General features: G+C 42.6%; 1 protein-coding gene across 1 annotated transcript in view; it reads left to right on the top strand.

Annotated features, from left to right (window-relative positions):
* The window catches only part of mtmr6 (myotubularin related protein 6), a 39782-nt gene extending 29743 nt beyond the window's left edge, over positions 1-10039 (top strand). Inside the window, exons 12-14 of the mRNA XM_085999219.1 lie at positions 1679-1813; positions 1901-2027; positions 3180-10039. Of these exons, the coding sequence (XP_085855345.1) occupies positions 1679-1813; positions 1901-2027; positions 3180-3443 (526 nt within the window). The 3' untranslated portion in view covers positions 3444-10039. The remainder of the gene's footprint in view (positions 1-1678; positions 1814-1900; positions 2028-3179) is intronic.
* Positions 10040-20728: the final 10689 nt, after the last annotated feature.

The raw sequence follows: 20728 nt of genomic DNA, 5'->3' as shown, positions 1-20728 counted from the left end.
AGGTACACCCACAATGCTGTTAGGAAGGGAGTTCCAGGATTTTGGCCCAGCGACAGTGAAGGAACGGCGATACAGGTCGAAGTCAGGATGGTGTGTGGCTTGGAGGGGAACTTGTAGGTGGTGATGTTCCCATGCGTCTGCTGCCCTTGTCCTTCTAAGTGGTAGAGGTCGCGGGTTTGGAAGGTGCTGTTGAAGGAGCTTTGGCGAGTTACTGCAGTGCATCCTGTAGATGGTACACACTGCAGCCACAGTGCGCCGGTGGTGGAGGGAGTGAATGTTGAAGGTGGTGGATGGAGTGCCAATCAAGCAGGCTGCTTTATCCTGAATGGTGTCGAGCTTCTTGAGTGTTGTTGGAGCTGCACTCATCCAGGCAAGTGGAGAGTATTCCATCACACTCCTGACTTGTGCCTTGTAGATGGTGGAAAGGCTTTGGGGAGTCAGGAGGTGAGACACTCGCCGCAGAATTCCCAGCCTCTGGCCTGCTCTTGTAGCCACAGTATTTATATGGCTGGTCCAGTTCATTTTCTGATCAATGGTAACCCCCAGGATGTTGATAGTGGGGGATTCAGCAATGGTAATGCCATTGAATGTCAAGGGGAAGATGGTTAGAGTCTTGCTTGTTGGAGCTGGTCATTGCCTGGCACTTGTGTGGTGCGAATGTTACTTGCCACTTGTCAGCCCAAGTCTGAATGTTGTCCAGGTCTTGCTGCATATGGACATGGACTGCGTCAGTATCTGACGAGTCTCGAATGGTGCTGAACAGTGTGCAATCATCAGCGAACATCCCCACTTCTGACCTTATGATGGAGGGAAGGTCATTGATGAAACAGCTGAAGATGGTTGGGCCTAGGACACTGCCCTGAGGAACTCCTGCAGTGATGTCATGTGATTGAGATGAATGACCTCCAACAACCACAGCCAACTTCCTTTGTGCTAGGTATGATTCCAACCAATGGAGAGTTTTCCCCTTGATTCCCATTGACTTCAGTTTTGCTAGGGCTCCTTGATGCCACACTCGATCAAATGCTGCCTTGATGTCAAGGGCAGTCACTCTCACCTCACCTCTTGCGTTCAGCTCTTTTGTCCATGTTTGGACCAAGGCTGTAATGAGGTCAGGAGCTGAGTGGCCCTGGCGGAACCCAAACTGGGCGTCAGTTAGCAGGTTATTGCTGAGTACGTGCCGCTTGATAGCACTGTCGACGACACCTTCCATCACTTTGCTGATGATTGAGAGTAGACTGATGGGACGGTAATTGGCCGGGTCGGATTTGTCCTTTTTGTAGACAGAACATACTTGGGCAATTTTCCACATTGCCGGGTAGATGCCAGTGTTGTAGCTGTACTGGAACAGTTGTGGAAAGGGAATATATTTATTATATATGGTAGCAGGTAATAGTAGGAGGTGGGGTGAGAAATAGACCATGTATCTTGCTCTTAATTATGAATGTTACCATTAAATGCAATATGGCTACCAGAGCGCGCTCCATGATCCAATCCTGAATAATTAATGTTCTCCATTATTTTGAATTTAATTGCAAAGTGAGAATTGATGGTGGTTACTTTAGAACTTTTAAATTTGAGAAAATAATTGACCACATTTGATGAGTGAGAAAATGTGCTTTTTAAACACAAACATTCCTGCAAAAGCAACATTTTCAACAAAATCTTTTTTTGACAGAATTCAACAGAAGACCCATTCCTTGTGGTCATTCCTTTTGGAAAATCAACACAAGTATTTGAACCCTCTCTATGACCCTAATCTTCCCTGCACACATGAAGTGCTTGAGCCAAACACAGTCTCCTTCAACTTGAAGTAAGCTTAAGTTATTCTTCAAATTCTGTAACATACTGTGCATCTTACTTTGTTTCTCTAATTCCCAACTCTTACTTGTGACTTCAGGTTTTGGCACTGTATGTATCATCAATTTGATAAAACAATGCATCCCAGGCAATCACGACTCGGATTAGTTCTGTCTCTCAGTGAACAGAATAAACAACTGGAGGTGGAAGCCAAAAAACTGGAGGAGGTGAGTTGTATATTGACTATATGAGACAGACATGAAGTGCCACTATATGGCCCCACTCAGTGCTTTGCATAATACACTAAGGCTTATTTTACTGAGTAACTTTGAATAAATTGTCCAATACTTTGCACTAGAAACAGTAACATAAAGATGCCCCAGGACATTTGTGCAACAACAGCACTGTGCCACAAAATGGCAGGTTATCGGCTGCACCTGTGATTTTTTGCACATGGTCTGTTTGCAATCTCCCCATAGCCATGGGGGAGTAGCGTCTAATCACCTACAGCTGAGTATTCCTTGGCTGTCTCTACATACCTCATACCAGTTGTCTGAAGTGAATCATTGGCAGTAATCTAGGAATAAATAAATTAATACAGATCTTTGTAAGCTATTCACTTATTCAACATATAATGTTTATGTATGGTTATATACTTCATTTGTTAAATTAGTTCACTGGCGAGTGAAGGAACAGAAGCATGTATTCATGTTCTGAAACATGTTTGGGTTGCCAATTCTGATTGGGCGTATTCCTGGAGGTTTCATCACATGACCCGCTGCCCAGTCAAACAGCCTTTTTTTCCCCCCCCATCTCCAATATGTTTATAACTAATAAATGAAAGTGTTCAAAGAAAATGGGAAACCAGTTTTTTTTTCAATGCCCCTGTGATTTTACTCCCGGGTTGCTCACAGCAGTGTCCAGGAGATTAATCTTCAATTTTCTGAGACTCCAAGGCAATCCTGGAGGGTTGGCCACCCTACTACATGTTCATTAAATTATATCTTAAAAGGTGTGAACTTTGACCTTAGTGTTTTGATTAGGCCAAAGACTTTAATAACATAAGAAATAGGAGCAGGAATAGGCCACTTGGCCCCTTGAGCCTGCTCCGCCATTCAATAAGACCATGGCTGATCTTGGGTTCAAAGCCACTTCCCTGCCCGCTCCCCATAACCCTTCACTCCCTTATCTTGCAAAAATCTGTCTATCTCCACCTTTAAATGTATTTAATGATCCAGCCTCCCCGGCTCTCTCGGGCAGAGAATTCCACAGATTTACGACCCTCTGAGAGAAGAAATTCTTCCTCATCTCGGTTCTAAAAGGGTGACTTTTTAGTTAGTTTAGGATTTCTTGTTGTTAACTTTGTCTTTCTGTTACAGAAAATAATAAAATTGGGACAAAAACCACGTGCAGTCCACAATAAAGAATCTTTTCATCCAGTTAGCCGATTATCACAGATGCTTAAGGCATCTGAAAATGTGTGTAAAGAAGAACTGCAAACAACTGTGGCAAATAACCCGATTAGAACAGTGGAAGGTGGTAACATTCCTGGCAATGGATGCAAAGAACTCAAATCTGCTTTCTCTAAAGCTGAGCCTACATTGGTTAATTTGGAGCTTGGAATGGCAAAGATGACCTGCTAAGTTAGAGTGGGACAAAGTCTTCACAGTGCAGAGTGCTCTCTACACCTGGGGAAGTGTTTGTGGGAATCACAGTAATGTAGAAAAAGATGCATGACTTACAACCAGCCAATCCGATTGGTGGTTAATGGCACGGTTATGCACTTCACTATTTGATTTTGTTCTCATTACTGAAGTAATTTTTCTTAATTCATGTAGTCATCAGATGTGTAACAGTTGAATGTGGTAATTCAAAAAATTCAATTTAAAAAATCTAATATTCTTGATCTAAACCAGTAAGATTTGCACTATGCAAAATGTGTTTATATTACAGTATTTTTCCCAGTTAATTAGGCGATGCATAATAATCCAGACATATGGACCTGAGAATACAGTTGTTGTACAGGGATCCTTTGACTCAGCCGATTCAGTGTGAACATTCAGCTGTGTGTTGTAATTGCGTTTTGCAAATGAAACATCCACAACAGGTGTTGGCAGAGGATGCACTTGATGGCATTGATCCTTTTGAAATTAGAGATATTCATGAAACAATGACATTGCTGTAACTTAATGGAAAAATACCTATTTATGGTTGGCTTACTGTAGAATTTTGTCACCATATTTTATGCTGTTAACACAGTAAATTCAGCAGAAAATCCTGCTATGGCGCAGCTACCTCATACTTAAGTTCTACTGTTCAGTTTCCAAAGTATGTAGTCTGCTGCTGGACTACCATCATGTTCGTTCCAGTGCAATAGATGCATCAGGCACAGCACTATAGTCCTGCAAACCAATGCTTCATGTTTCCCATTGAAACTATCCACTGGCCACTTAATAGAAACAGACTGAATATCTCTTTTCCCCCCCTCCCCTTCCAAAAAGAACTTGTTGACTTGTCCTGGAATGCAGGTTTTAGAAAGGGAAGTTACCTACACATGCTGAGCTTCATGATTTCCCTAATATTTGAAGCAATGCTATACATATGTAGGAACGTTTAACATGATGCATTCAGAGGAAACTGGGCAGTGTACCCTTGCTGGTGTGATTTAGGCAACATTGTTTAATACAGATCACTGGCATTGGAGCCTTAGTATAGCAAGGATATTAGTCATAAGTGTAAGATCAGTTGTTATTGGCATACTCTTATGTTCATTTTATAGCCCACAGTCCCTAAAATTGAGTAGGTTCAAGTCAATTGTTAAAGACTGTAACTTAGTAAAAGTGTCTGTATGGAGAATTTAGGCAAAAAAATGCTTTTTAAAAGTGTATTTTATGTTTGTCGAGTTGCACCCTTAGCAGCTGTGGAGCTGAACTAAGCTTATGTTTCTGGGACAGAACTGAAGTAACATAACTTGAGAGCAACTGTAATGGGATTCTTATCACTGTTTTAAAAATCTAAATTTTTTAAAAGTTATTTTCACCCTTGTTTTCCCCTCGCATGCATGTTCACGGGCTGATGGGAGAAGGGAGGCAACACATTCCCAGTGTTCCTCTGTGACTGTCTTCTAGGAGCTATGAGAGTTGATTCCCTCCCTCCTTCCTTTCTAATGAAAAGCTGGGAGGAGGAAAAGCGTTTCTACTGTGCACCTCTCCGGGATGAGTGAAATGGCTAACCCCACCAAGTGTGGAATTAATTTATCACTGTACACAGTGCAGGAAAGCAAGTAAATATACAGAGATACTGCACTACCTGGTCACTTAAATACAATGGAGCTCTTGATGCCTTTCTCCAGGAAGTAGTAGTAAACTCAAATTGGCCTGATTTTAAGTTCTCATGATGTGAGAATAGACTAGTCTATAGATGTAGTGGTAACAGAAATATTACCCTCTCTTTTTGTTCTCTATTTCTGTCATGGATTTCATATATTTCTGAAAGTGAACTGTAGTGACTAACTTGGTTGATTGTGGGTTAATAAAGTAGTTCAAGGTTTGTTTGATTACTCTTCCTTGCCTCCTGAGGCTGGTGTGCATTATTGAAAAATTATTTATCTATGTTAGTGCTCCTGTCTAGGGTGGATTTGTACCCAAGTGGTCTGCCTGTAACTTGCAAATAAGTTCTGGTACATGGAGTAACTTTTGTTCTAAAGAATTAATCTATTTTGATATGTGTTGAGCTCAAGCACGTTCTCTATAGGCTAGAAATCTACTGAATTGTTGGGAATAGTCTTATTTGTCACGCCTGTAACTCCATACATTATAATCAATATTGAAATACTTGACTCAGCTTCTAATGCTTCACATTTGTTGAAATGTATGATGCATTTGCCAGTAATGCTCCGCATGATTTTGTTTTCTAGAGGTCCAGTGCTTTCTTTTACAGCTATAGCAAAGAATGTAAAAGAGGAAAAAATAGAACATTAATTCAGCAGTATGGAACATATAGACCAATTCTAGAAATCACTCCCATATCGGAAGCTCTTCATGTTTCTCGGGTTTGTGCCTGTTCCTTGCACTATTGATACTGAGCTTGTTATGTTTAAGGTTAGACGCACCTTGCAAATTGTTCTACTGAGAGTAACAGATTCAGAATTATCAAAAAGCTATTAAAATTGCTTTATTGTATGTAATCACTGTGCAAATACTAAACCTATTGACCACTAGCCTTGCTTAAGGCTGTTTAAAAGCCACTGCTTTTTTAACATCTTGATGAAATCTCCTGAAGTAGTTCTGTCAAAATTTCAGAATAGTGTAAATAGCTGTGCAAAGTAAAGCAAGGCTACAGAGGCTTTGTGTTCCAAATAGATACAGCAGTATATCTGGTAGTTCTACGCAACATAAGAAGTTGGAGATAACTGTAGGGAGTTCTGTTGTAGTGCATGTTTTCTGTTAGAGGTATTTGCTCTTTATTGTAGCGAAAGTTTTTATATATAGTTAAAAACTGAGTGTTTGTTTAGAATATTCACAATTCATGGTACAGGAAACATATATTGGAATGCTTTACTAACGATGACACATTAGGGCAGATTTTACAAATGTACGTTCCAGGCATGGATCCCGCCTACTGGGTGCGCATATAAAGAGATCACAGATGGCACCGTACAATTTTCCGTCCATTAATTTTAAATCATGGCGGTTGTGCCTGTAATTTTCCGATATGCATTGCCAGAAGTGAACATTTGGAAAATCGGCCCTATTATGAGTGCCTTCAGAAGCATGAAAATCCACTCTCCTGACCATCTCTCTAACAAAATACCAGTAAAGTGCCAATAATGGGTAGCATCCTATAGATTTACTTCTAAATATTCTAGATCTTGCAAGGCTCAGAACTTTTAAGCAGTGATTGTTGCTACTTTATTTATGAAACCACACAGAATACTTAAAACTGATAAATATTTAAGATGAATGCGTGTACAGCACTTTAGCATTCTATATAAATGCAAGCTCTTTCTAGCTATCTTTCATTACACAATACAAGCAGACTTTCAGAAAAGTAGATAGTGGGACTCAAAATACAAAGCTACATACACTTAAGCTAGAGTGCTCTATGTATCTCTGCAATATCAGTGGTCACCCGAGGAAAGTCACCTATGTTTTAAAAGTTAATGGGAGCGAAAATATTTCTTTTTAAACTGGTACTACTGTAGGTATAGGAATGTGAGATGGTCGAAATGAGAGAAGACATTCAGCTCATCTAAATCACGCCCCCCCACCCCCACACACACTTTGTCTAACGAGGGGAAATTCCATGTTCTTTCACACGTTGTGCCAAATGGTTCCAAGTGGCGTAGATGGAGACACCAGTAAGTGGATGTTTGGCAGAGTAATGATGTATTACATGAGGGAAATTATTTAGAAATAGCAGTGGACAAGTATAAAGTTCGCACTATGAATAGGAAACTAGCTTGATGAAGGTTCAACATTTTCTTTTAAAAGTACTAATTCATGGACTGGTTCAACTATCCATACAACATTCAATCATAATTAATGTATAATTTTTAAACTCATGTTCTGTTTTACCAAATTGCAGTGCAGCAGGTGGTACAGGAAGAACATTTAGAAAAATATTATTTTTCACAAGATGAATTCCTTTACAGCTTTGAAACATTTTGCATAGAAGTCATCTTCAGATATTAATATATTGGAAGCATCCTAACTTGCCAGTGTTGTAGATGGGATGGAGTCGCATCATTAGGCACTACATCAACTTATATACAAGCTGTTTTTGTATTTTTTTAAACCGAAACAGTTTATATTCAAATATTGCCCACCAAGGGGTATGCTTTCCTCCATTTGCTATTTTTGGTGAAATAAATTGCTGAGTCTAAAGCAGGTTTCATGCTATCTATTTGATAACATTAGTAAAGAGAGGAAACTATATACACATGGCTATGTATTGGTATAAATCTTTTTTCCATTCGTCTTCTAGCCAGTGCATTTATTGGTGACATTACCCAAAAATTGTTTGTTTTATACTCACAAGTGCACTATAACACACTATTTATTGTTACCCGTTGTAATTTTGTGTAAGACAGCTGTGGGTTATTAGCTATTTGTTTTGTACTTGAGCTGTATTTGAATGAACTTGTATTTGGAGGTGTAACTTATGTACTGTTTCGGTGATGCTATAAACTTGCTATATTTTTTTAATTCAAGTCTGGGATGGAAACTACTGGGTAGGCCTTGTAGGCTGTACTGCAGAATTTATTTTGTGTTATTTGCTAGGTTGATCTTTTATCAGGGCCAGTAAATTAGGAGTGTGTCTGTTGCCTTTGAATTTTGTTGTTGACATCACTCATTTAGATAAGCAGTGTTGCTACTGTATTTCAAAATAAACTGAACTAATTATTATAGACCAGGTATTTACTGTATATAGAAACCGATTATGAATTATGCTGGTTGATTTATGCTGTCCAGTTTGTACTTTTAATCCCTCCCCATGAACACTAATACTGTGTGCTTATGTATGCAGTTAACAGAATTTTATATATTTGGATGAAACAGAGTTATTGAAAATGCAGTATATTAAGCTTTTTTTTACTTTTCAAAAAGTCACAACTTCTAGTTGCTTAATATAATTAACTTTTTTTTGTATGCAGTTGAATTGGTGTTGAATTAAGTATGCACATGCACCCCTCCACTAGTGTGATCTTTCACTTTGCCATTCCACCTATCTTTGTGGCCTCTGAGTGTGATCTCGGAGACTGGAATAGATTTGTACTGTGGGTGGCTTCAAACTTTTTATTCCATTATGATCTTTAACGGCCTTTAGTGAGAACAAGTATTCTGGGCAGAATTTGAATCTTAACTTCTATGGGTGAAAGGTCTGTGTTTTTGATATGGTGTGCTGTATGACCCCTCCAAATCTATTTTATATTAATAAAGAAAAGTTGATTCAAGGCACCATTTAGTACTGCCTAGCAGAGGTTGATAGTTGTATTACATTAGCTGTGTTCCATAATCGGACATCTGGTGACACAGATGGCATGACTTTTTAGCTGTAGGGAATCTTTGAATTAAAAAAAATGGTTGTTCAGAAAGACAAAAATGTTTGGGGTTTTAGATTTTAAAGCTACTGGCGCAGGTCAGTTAATGGCTACAGCAAATTAGTAATAGATAATCCAGAACAGTGGTCCATTGGTTAGTTCATAAGTTATAAATAAATTATATAAAAGTTTAGTAGTTATTTATTAGAAATATCTCTCATGTTGCTTCTTGTCTGTGTTTTGTTTACTTGATAAATTCCAAGAACTTTTGAGGGACCATGCAGTGGAAAGTACGACAGAAAATATAAGCAGCGAATAAATATATCACAGGAGATATGATTAAGTGATATAATCTCAGACTCTGCTTCAAGTTTAGTGCCTAGTTTTGATATGCAACAAGGCTTTTTGTGTAGGTAAAAGATGGACTAGGTTGATTAGTGGAGCCGATTATTGCACTTGTGCTAAATAACAGAATGGAGATATTCAGGAAAAATGTAACACCGATCTATAAACTAGGAATAGAGTAAGATTTTTTTAAGTTACTTGTTACACTCTAAAGAATAATCCTACCTCTTCTATTTAGATGTTTCTTATTTCTCTGTGTTTTGCTCTATGGACCCAGTAAATAGAATGGCCCCAATTTGCAGTTTTGGAGCAATGTAATACAATTATGTGCACTTGTAATGCTGTACAGCGTTTTGCTTATTGCCCTGATGCATGATTACATGTGCTGCAAAACATTCTGTGAACTACTTGAGAGATGGTGGTGGAGGGAAGAAGTCCTGTGATTCTTCTGAAACAATTATTTAGAAACTCTTGTAGGAATGGTTGGAGCAGCAACCTTTTTGTAAGACTTTTTTCAAAAGAACCCATGCACTAAATATTTCAACATTCAGCTTTGATGTTTTACTATCAACCCTCTTGGAATTAATCCTAAAGTGCAGTCCTGCTGAGAGTTCACTATGTAATCATGGGTAGGGCAGAATCTGTTGTAATTAGTGCATTGAACTATTTAATGTGAGGTGGTTTAAATTTTCAATGCGGCTAAAGAATGTCTAGGAAGATCTTTACATTTTACAGATGATTTGGACACAATGTTGCCTTATTGTAAATCTAAAAATGGAATAAAAATATACTTGGAATGTTCTTGTGTAAATATGTTTGTTCTGTAAAATAAAGCATCCATCACTTGCCCTACATTGCTTGTATCCCCAGATTTGTGTATTCTAAAAATGAAAAGGATTAACCTGTAGAATCATACAGCACAGAAGGAAGCCATTCGGCTCATCGTGCCTGTGCTAGCTCTTTGAAAGAGCTGTCCAATTTAGTCCTACACCCCAGACCTTTCCCCATAACTCTGCAAATTAGTCCCCTTCAAGTATTTATCCAATTCCTTTTTAAAAGTTCCTATAGGATCTTGCTCCACCACCCTTTCAGGTAGTGCGTTCCAGATCTTAACAACCCTCTGAAAATATTTCTCCTCCTTTCCCCTTTTGCAAATTATTTTAAATCTATGACCTCTGGTCACCGACCAGAGGAAACAGTTTCTTCCTACTTGCTCTATCAAAAACCCTCATAATTTTCAATACCTGTACTTCTATTAGGTTTCCCCTTAACCTTCTCTGCTCTAAGGAAAACAATCCCAGCTTCTCCAATCTTTCCACATAATTGAAGTCACTCATCTCTGGTATCATCCTGGTGAACACTGTACCCTTTCCAAGGCCTTTTGATCCCTAATCGGCCCCACTCCTCCTCTTACTACCCGTTTACTATTTATATGCCTATAGAAGACTTGAATTCCCTTTTATGTTAGCTACCAATCTATTCTCATAATCTCTCTTTGCCCCTCTTATTTTCTTTTTCACTTCTCTGAACTTTCTATATTCAGCCTGATTCTCTCTTGTATTCTCAGCCTGACATCTGTCATACGTGCACTTTTTCTGCTTTATCTTACTCTATCTCTTTTGTCATCCAGGGAGCTCTGACTTTGGTTGCCCTACCTTGCCCCCTCATGGGAATGTACCTCAACTGTACTCGGTCCATCTCCTCTTTAAAGGCAGCCCATTGTTCGGTTACAGTTTTATCTGCCAATTTTTGATTATAATTTACCCAGGCCAGATCTGTTCTCAACCCACTGAAATTGGCCGCCTTCCAATTAAGTATTTTTACTCTAGATTGCTCCCTGTCCTTTTCCATAGCTAATCTAAACCTTATGATACTATGATCACTGTTCCCCTACTGACACTTGCTTCACTTGCCCCACCTCCAGCAATGTCTCCTTCTTAAAAACGTACTGATCAAGAAAGTTCTACTGAACACACTTCAGAAATTTTTCCCCCTCTCTGCCCTTTACACTATTACTATCTCAGTCTTACTATCCCAGCTTATATTAGGATAGGTGATGTCCCCCATTATCACTATACTAGTTCTTGCACCTCTCTGTAATTTCCCTTCAAATTTGCTCCTCAATATCCTACCCACTAGTTGGTGGCCTATAGAATACACCTAGTAGTGTAATGGCACCTCTTATTTCATAACTCTAACCAAATAGATTCAATCCTTAACCTTTCCAGAAGAACCTCCCTCCAGCACTGTAACATTCTCTTTAACCAGTGCTGCCACCCCACCTCCTATCTTTCCTTCCCTATCTTTCCTGAACACCTTATATCCAGGAATATTTAACACCCAATCTTGCCCTTTTTTGAGCCAAGTCTCTGTTATTGCCAAAACATCATACTCCCATGTGGCTATTTGCAACTGCAGCTCACCAATCTTAATTACCATGCTTTGTGCATTTACGCACATGCACTGTAAACCTCTCTTAGACCTTGTATTCTCTCTTTGTCTGACCCCACCTAATACCTTGCTATTTCTTTAGTGCTATCTGTCTCTCCCAATCCTTTGTGTACTTTGTTTCTCCCTTCTAATGGTCCATCCTGGTTCCCATCCCCCTGCCAAATTAGTTTAAACCCGCCCTGTCAGCACTAGCAATCCCTTCACCCCCCCCTCCCCCAAACGAGGATATTGGTCCTGGCTCTGTTGAGGTGCAACCCGTCCGGCATGTACAAGTCCCACTTCCCCCAGAACCAGTCCCAATGTGCCAGGAATCTAAAGCCCTCCTGTACCATCTCTCCAGCCACTCATTCACCTGCTCTATTCTCCTATTTCTATATTCACTAGCTCGTAGCACCGGGAGTAATCTGGAGATTACTACCTTTGTGGTCCTGCTTTTTAATCTCTTTCCTAGCTCCCTAAAATCTGCCTGCAGATCACATATCCGTTATATAACTAAGACCGCCTATTTCCACCTCCGTAACATTACCCATCTACGCCCCGCCTCAACTCATCTGCTGCTGAGACCCTCATCCATGCCGTTGTTACCTCTGGACTTAACTATGCCAATGCACTCCTGGCTGGCCCCCCACATTCTACCCTATGTAAACTTGAGGTCATCCAAAACTCTGTTGCCCATGTCCTAACTCGCACCAAGTCCCGTTCACCCATCACCCCTGTGCTCGCTGACCTACATTGGCTCCCGGTTAAGCAATGCCTCTATTTAAAATTCTCATCCTTGTTTTCAATCCCTCCATGGCCTCGCCCCTCCCTATCTCAGTAATCTCTTCAGTCCCACAACCGCCCCCACCCCACCCAGTCGAGATATCTTCGCTCCTCAAATTCTGTCCTCTTGAGGATCCCTGACTAATTGCTCAACCATTGGAGGCCATGCCCTCAGCTGCCTAGGCCCTAAGCTCTGGAATTCCCTCCCTAAACCTCTCTACCTCTCTTTCCTCCTTTTAAAATGCTCCTTAAAACCTACCTCTTTGACCAAGCTTTTGGTTATCTGCTCTAATGTGGCTCGGTGTCAAATTTTTGTCTTATAACACTCCTGTGAAGTGCCTTGGGACGTTTTACTGCATTAAAGGCGCTATATAAATACACGTTGTTGTTGTTGTTGGACCTCATCCCTTTTACTACTTATGTCATTGATACTGATATGGACCACGACCTCTGGCTGTTCACCCTCCCCCCCCCCCCCCTCAATGTTCTGTAGCTGCTCAGTGACATGCTATCCTGGAATCACGTCTGCGGCTGCTGAAACGCCTATCCGTTCCCCTAACTCTCGAATCCCCTATCACTATTGCTTTACCGATCTTCCTCCTCCCTGACCCCGTTTCCCCCCCCCCCCCCCCCCCACTGTTGTGTCCGTGTATAATAAGACACAGACTGCGGAGAACGGTACAACAGGTGGCTCATAGTGGAACTGACTGTACAGATTACTACTCAGTGCCATATACAGGTGTGGTCACTGCCGGTACTGCAGTATACATGAGCTGTAAAAAGTAGTTCCCCCCCCTTAAAGGTATATACATTACAATTCCTCCCCTTTTAGATTAACAGTACCATAACACTCATTTAACAATTAAATATCAAACTAATTACAATTAACACGTTTAACATGCAACATTAGCTGAAAATAGTCTATTTATATATTCAGTCTTTGGGGAGGCTTCCTGATCCTTTCTGGATAGCGCCTTTCCTGAGTGTCTTGCTCTTGGTGCGGAGGCGATTCTGGCCCCCTGTCTATTCGGTTGGTTCATCAGCTTCCGATGCTACTGTTTCTGGGGTAGATGCGACCTGTACATCGGGTTCATCACCAGGTACGTATGGGCGAGGCATGGGGTTGACTTGTTCCTGTGACTGTAGGATCTGGTCAGCATGGCGTCTCACGATGCTCTCCCCAACGTCCACTGTGTACATTAGTGGGCCCTGCCGTGTGCATATCGTTCCTGGTTGCCATTTTTCTGTTCGGTAGTCGCGGGCCAAGACTGGTTGTCCTACATTGAAGCTCCTTGTTGGCTTCTCATGGATGTGCTAGAATTGCTTACTCTCAACATCTCTTCGTACGTTTGGTCTGAGCAAATCCAGGCGAGATCTTAATCTTCGATAAAGGATCCCCTTGGAATGAGTGACCATAACATGGTTGAATTCCATATTCAATTAGAGGGTGAGAAGGTTGGATCTCAAACAAGCGTGCTAAGCTTGAATAAAGGAGGCTATGAAGGTATGAGAGCAGAATTGAGTAGAGTGGATTGGGAAAATAGATTAAAGGGTAAGGCGATACATGATCAGTGGTGTACATTTAAGGAGTTATTTTACAACTTCCAAAAAATATATATTCCACTGAGAAGAAAAGGGTGTAAAAGAAAAGACAGCCATCCGTGGCTAAGTAAAGAAATTAAGGATAGTATTCGACTAAAAACAAGGGCATATAAGGTAGCCAAATCTAGTGGGAGGATAGAGGATTGGGAAAACTTTAAAAGACAGCAAAAAATAACAAAAAGATTGATTAAGAAAGGGAAGATAGATTATGAAAGTAAATTAGCAAAAAATATAAAAACAGATAGTAAGAGTTTTTATATTTATATAAAAAGGAAAAGGGTGGCTAAAGTAAATGTTGGTCCCTTAGAGGATGAGACCAGGAAATTAATGGTGGGAAATATGGAGATGGCAAAAACACAATGAATATTTTACATCAGTCTTTACAGTAGAAGACACTAAGAATATCCCAACACTGGACAAACAGGGGGCTAAAGGGGGGGAGGAGCTAAACACGATCAAAATCACTAAGGAAGTGGTACTCGGTAAAATAATGGGACTCAAGGCGGATAAATGACCTGGACCTGATGGCTTACATCCTAGGGTCTTGAGGGAAGTGGCGGTAGGGATTGTGGATGCATTGGTAATAATTTTCCAAAACTCCCTGGACTCGGCAATGGTCCCGGCAGACTGGAAAACTGCTAATGTAACACCCTTATTTAAAAAGGGCAGTAGACAGAAGGCTGGAAACTATAGACCGGTTAGCCTAACATCTGTAGTAGGTAAAATTTTGGAGTCCATTATTAAGGAGACAGCAACAGGACATTTGGATAATCATAATTTAATAGGACAAAGTCAGCATGGTTTTATGAAGGGGAAGTCATGTTTGACAAATTTGCTGGAGTTCTTTGAGGAAGTAACATATAGGGGGGATAAAGGGGAACCAGTGGACGTAGTGTATTTAGACTTCCAAAAGGCATTTGACAAGGTGCCACACAAAAGATTATTGCTTAAGATAAAAAAAATCACGGGATTGGGGGTAATATTCTGGCATGGATAGAGGATTGGCTATCTAACAGAAGGCAGAGAGTTGGGATAAATGGTTCATTCTCAGACTGGCAATCAGTAACTAGTGGCGTTCCGCAGGGGTCAGTGCTGGGTCCCCAACTCTTTACAATCTATATTAACGATTTGGAGGAGGGGGACCGAGTGTAACATATCAAAGTTTGCAGATGATACTAAGATGGGGGGGAAAGTAGTGAGTGAGGAGGACATAAAAAACCTTCAAGGGGACATAGACAGGCTAAGTAAGTGGGCAGAGATTTGGCAGATGGAATACAATACTGGAAAGTGTGAGGTTATGCACTTTGGCAGGAAAAATCGTAGAGCAAGTTATTATCTTAATGGCAAGAAACTGTAAAGTACTGAAGTACAAAGGGATCTGGGGGTCCTGGTGCACGAAACTCAAAAGGTTAGTATGCAGGTGCAGCAAGTGATTAAGAAGGCCAATGGAATGTTGGCTTTCATTGCTAGGGGGATAGAATATAAAAATAGGGAGGTATTGCTTCAGTTGTACAAGGTATTGGTGAGACCGCACCTGGAATACTGCGTACAGTTTTGGTGTCCATACTTGAGAAAGGACATACTTGCTCTCGAGTCAGTACAAAGAAGGTTCACTCGGTTAATCCCGGGGATGAGGGGATGGACATATGAGGAGAGGTTGAGTAGATTGGGACTCTACTCATTGGAGTTCAGAAGAATGAGAGGCGATCTTATTGAAACATATAAGATTGTGAAGGGGTTGGATCGGGTGGATGCGGGGAGGATGTTCCCGATGATGGGTGAAACTAGAACTAGGGGGCATAGTCTTAGAATAAGGGGCTGCTCTTTCAAAACTGAGATGAGGAGGAACTACTTCACTCAGAGGGTGGTAGGTCCATGGAATATGCTGCCCCAAAAAGCTGTAGAAGCTACATCATTACATAAATTTAAAACAGAAATAGACAGTTTCCTAGAAGTAAAGGGAATTAAGGGTTACGGGGAGCGGGCAGGAATTTGGACAGGAGTCTAGGTTCGGATCGGTCATGGCCCTGTGGGTAGCGGAGCGGGCCCAGGGGCCGTGTAGCCTGATCCTGCTCCTATTTCATGTGTCTAATTCTGTTAGATTCAGGAGATGGTTCTGTGATAGTGGATTGGCGGTTAGGATCAGATCAGCCATGATCTTATTGAATGGCGGAGCAGGCTCGAGGGGCCGATTGGCCTACTACTGCTCCTATTTCTTATGTTCTTATGTAAAGAACATCATGGCTGGGGCCTGGTTGGTGACTGCATGTGTCGCATTCCGGTAGGCGAACAGGAAATTGTCCACCTTGTGCTGCAGCGGAATGTTGTCATCGTACATAGCCTTTCTTGCCTTCTTAAAGGTTTGTACGAACCTCTCAGCCAATCCATTTGTGGCTGGATGATACGGGGCGGATGTGTAATGCCTTACCCCATTCTTTTTCAAGAATCTCCGGAACTCTTCGGACACAAACTGTGGTCCGTTGTCTGAGCAAATCTGTTCTGGCAAGCCATTCCTGGCAAAAATGGTCCATAGGACTGCAATAGTTTTCGCCGTGGTGGTGGAGGACATTTTGATGACCTCAAGCCATTTCGAGTGCGCATCCACGGCTATTAAAAACATTGAGTCCATGAATGGACCAGCAAAATCAATATGCACCCGTTGCCATGGAGATGAGGGCCACTCCCATGGGTGTAGAGGGGCCTGTGGTGGAGCATTTTGGACTTTCTGGCATCCTGAGCAGCTCTTGGTCAGGTCCTCGATTTGTTTATCGATTCCCGGCCACCACACATAAGCCCTGGCTAGGCTTTTCATTTTTACCCCACCCGGATGACCCTCATGAAGCTCATTGAGCACTCTATCCCTTAACTTGGGTGGAATTACCACTCGGGATCCACACATCAAGGTCCCCCGGCACACTGACAGCTGTTCTCTCCTTGTTGAGAATGCTGGCAACAGTGAGTCGCCATGTGCTGGCCATCCCTTCACCGTCAAATCATATACCCGAGACAGTGTCGGGTCATTTCGGGTTTCCTTTTCGATACAAGCGTTAGTTACCGGTAGGTATTCAACTATAGTCGAATGGAATATTTCGACAGGATCCACTGCTGGTGCTTCCTCCGCAGTAGGCAGTGGCAGGCATGATAGCCCATCAGCATTTCCATGCTGTTTCGTGCCCTTATATTCAATCTCAGTGGTGCGCCCCTAGAAAAAGTGACCATCTTTGTAGTCGTTGCGCAGTCATCACCGGAATGCCCTTCTTCGGATTAAAAATGGAGACAAGACGCTGGTGATCAGTCAGCAAGGTGAATTTATGCCCGTGCAGATAGTGATTGAACTTTTTCACTCCCCACACTAGGCTGAGGGCCTCCCTGTCAATCTGGGCGTAGTTACGCTTGGCTGAGGTTAGTGATCGTGACGCAAAGGCTATTGGCCTCTCTGTGCCGTCCGAGAATTTGTGCAACAGCACCGCTGCAATGCCGTAGGGTGACGCATCACATGCCAACCGAATTGGTAATGCTGGGTTGTAATGGGCCAATACCTCTTTCAATGTGATTAGTGTTTTGCTCTTCTGGAAAGCTCGTCTACATTCATCACTCCACTTCCATGGCACCCCAGTTTGCAGTAGGGTGTTCAGTGGGTGTAGTATTGTAGACAAATTTGGCAAGAACTTATGGTAGTAGTTTACCAGCCCGAGGAACGACCTCAGTTGTGACACATTTTCCGGTGCTGGAGCCTTGACTACTGCCTCAATCTTCTCTGGGGACTCATGTAACCCCTCATTATCGATAACGTGGCCACAATACGAGATCTGTTTTCTAAAAAAAAACTCGCATTTGGGGCGGTTAGCTCGGAGCCCATATTCCTGCAATCTAGTGAGCACCTGCTCCAGGTTGGCAAGGCGATCACTGTCATTTTCGCCCATGACCAGGATGTCGTCCAAATAACACTGGGTCCCTGGGATCCCTTGCAGGACTTGTTCCATTGCCCTCTGCCAAATAGCCAGAGCTGATGCTACCTCGAATACCAGCCGGTTGTATTGGTAGAGACCTTTATGGGTGTTGATTGTGAGGTATTTTTTTGATGCTTCTCCTACCTCCATTTGCAGATATGCCTGGGCCAGATCAATCTTAGTGAAGCGTTTCCCTCCAGATAGCGAGGATAAAATATCTTCAATCCGCGGAAGTGGATATTGTACGGTGTGAAGTGTAGTGTATGTACCTTTAAGCGAGAACTACTTTTACAGCTCCTGTATACTGTAGTGCCGGCAGTGACCACACCTGTATATAAGCCTTGAGCATGCCTCTGTACCCCAGTCTTGAGACTACCCTACTCCAGTAAATACCTGTTGATTGTTAAGTTACAGTATCCGTGTGGTTATTGAAAAACATCATACTCTCAGAATCACGGATCTAACAGTGGCGACGAGTGTCGATTTGAATCTACCTGCAACTCTGCATTTCCCTTCGAGGATTCGCTCCGGGAGGGCGGTGGAAGAAAGTCGAGGCCAGAAGCACAGGCGTCGACCACGAGCAACCGCCCAGTCGTCCGGCAGAGAGTGAACATCGCAGGGGAGGCTGTGGAGAGCCAGGCTTGGTTCCCCAGCCATGACGATCAGCAATAGACTGACGACAGGTACAGCGCAGACCCTTCCCGGACAGCGGCGGCTGGAGCCGACCGACGGCGGAGAGAAAGACGAGCAGCGTCGACGGGGTAAGACAGAGGGTGAAGTGCACAGGGCGCAGCCGGGGGTTGAAAACCGAGCGGCGTCGAGGAAAAACAAAATGGAGAGAGAGAGGGTAAAGCAGCAGCCGGGTTCAGGACCGAGCGGCGGAAACGGGAAAGGCGCACAAAAAAAAAATGCGCAGAGCACAGTCAGGGCTCAAGGGCTGAACAGTGTCCGCGGGGAGAAGAAGGGAGAGCGCGGGAGACGCCATTGAGCCGCGGAGAAGGAAGAGAAAGCGCGGGAGACTCCATTTTTAGAAGCCGCAGCGGAGAAGAAGGGCGAGCGCGGGAAGGAAGGAAAGCGCAGGAGACGCCATTTTGTGCCAGCGGAGAAGAAGGGGAAGCGCGGGAGATGCCATTTTTGACAGTTAAATCACACCCAGGGATGCCGAAGAGTGGCAGTATCTCTACGTTCGACAATGAAGTCGAAGATTGGGCGACATATGTGGAATGTATTGAGGTGTACTGCAGGGCAAATGAAGTGCCAGATGCTAGGAAAGCACTGGTTTTGTTAAATTCCATGGGTGCAAAAACTTATGGGTTACTGCGAAACCTAATAACCCCAGAGAAGCCTGTGAACAAGAATTTCGAAAGCATAGTAGAAATCCTACAGGACCACTTAAACCCCACACCGCTGCTGATAGCAGAATGATTTAAGTTCCATAAAAGGAACCAACACAAAGATGAAAGCAATGCTGAGTACCTAACGGAACTGCGCAAGCTATCGAAACACTGCCAGTTTGGAGCGAGACTAGCAGATACGTTAAGGGACAAGTTTGTGTGTGGGCTGCAAAGTGAAGGAACCCAGAAACGGCTCTATCAGAAAAGGATCTTACGCTGGACAAGGCTTTCAGTATGGCAGTATCACACGAAGCAGCCGCAAGGGGCGCTGCAGAGATACAACGGAGACCGCAAGAATATGGCACCAATGAAATGTCCTATGGAACAGGGAAGTGCTATCGCTGCGGCAGAACAACACATGGCCAGCAGGATTGTTGGTTCAAGGACCAAGTGTGCAGACAGTGTGGAAAAGCAGGACACATAGCAAGAGTCTGCAGGTCTGGGAAGAAAACCAACAGTAAGAAATCTCCACAGGAGAAGTACAAAAAGGTACAAAAGGTGATGGACAGTAGTTCAGATGAACAGAAAAGTGACACACACTCTGGAAGCAAGGAGCTGGGTTGTCTGAAACTACATAAGGTAACCAAAATGGAGGATCACCAGACTATCTGGGTTACACTCAAGATAGACGGAGTCCAAGTGAAAATGGAATTGGACACAGGATCAGCCCTAACAGTCATAAACCAAAGGGACTACAAGCGGCTATTTTCACATATACCCTTGAAAGCTACAGAGATTGTCTTGAAGACGTACACGGGGCAAAAAATTCTACCCCAAAGGAAAAATAAGGGTGAAAGTGATATATAAAGGCCAGGAAATACCTAAAATGGACATATATGTATTGCCAGATGGAGGACCACCACTACTCGGACGTGAATGGATCCAGAAGATACTATTAGATTGGCATTCCATACAGGCACTGAAGGTTGAGGCCAAAAAGGATGACGACGTCACACCTGGACGACTGTCAAAAATGCTAACTGACGCAAAAGAAGCGTTCCAGGAGGGACTCGGAACACTAAAAGGCATAACAGCAACGGTTAAAATAGAGGAAAATGCAAGCCCAAAGTTTCTTAAGGCCAGACCAGTGCCTTATGCGATCAGACCAGCTGTCGAAGCAGAGCTGGAAGGGTTGGAACGTTCAGGAGTACTGTCCAGAGTAGACTGGAGCGAGTGGGCTACACCCATCGTTCCTGTAATGAAGAGGTCGTTGAGTAATACGCCTGGGGAACCAAAGAAGGTCCGCATCTGTGGGGATTTTAAGGTGACAGTGAACCCAGTCCTTCACACGGTACAATATCCGCTTCCACGAATTGAGGATATTTTCGCCTCGCTATCTGGAGGTAAACGCTTCACCAAAATTGATCTAGCCCAGGTGTACT

The sequence above is a fragment of the Somniosus microcephalus genome, chromosome 10 (genome assembly GCF_052327205.1).
Source record: "Somniosus microcephalus isolate GS21.2 chromosome 10, FLI_Smic_1.0, whole genome shotgun sequence".
NCBI lineage: Eukaryota > Metazoa > Chordata > Chondrichthyes > Squaliformes > Somniosidae > Somniosus > Somniosus microcephalus.
The sequence above is the reverse complement of the archived record's forward strand: the minus strand, read 5'-3'. Positions and strand labels throughout refer to the sequence as shown.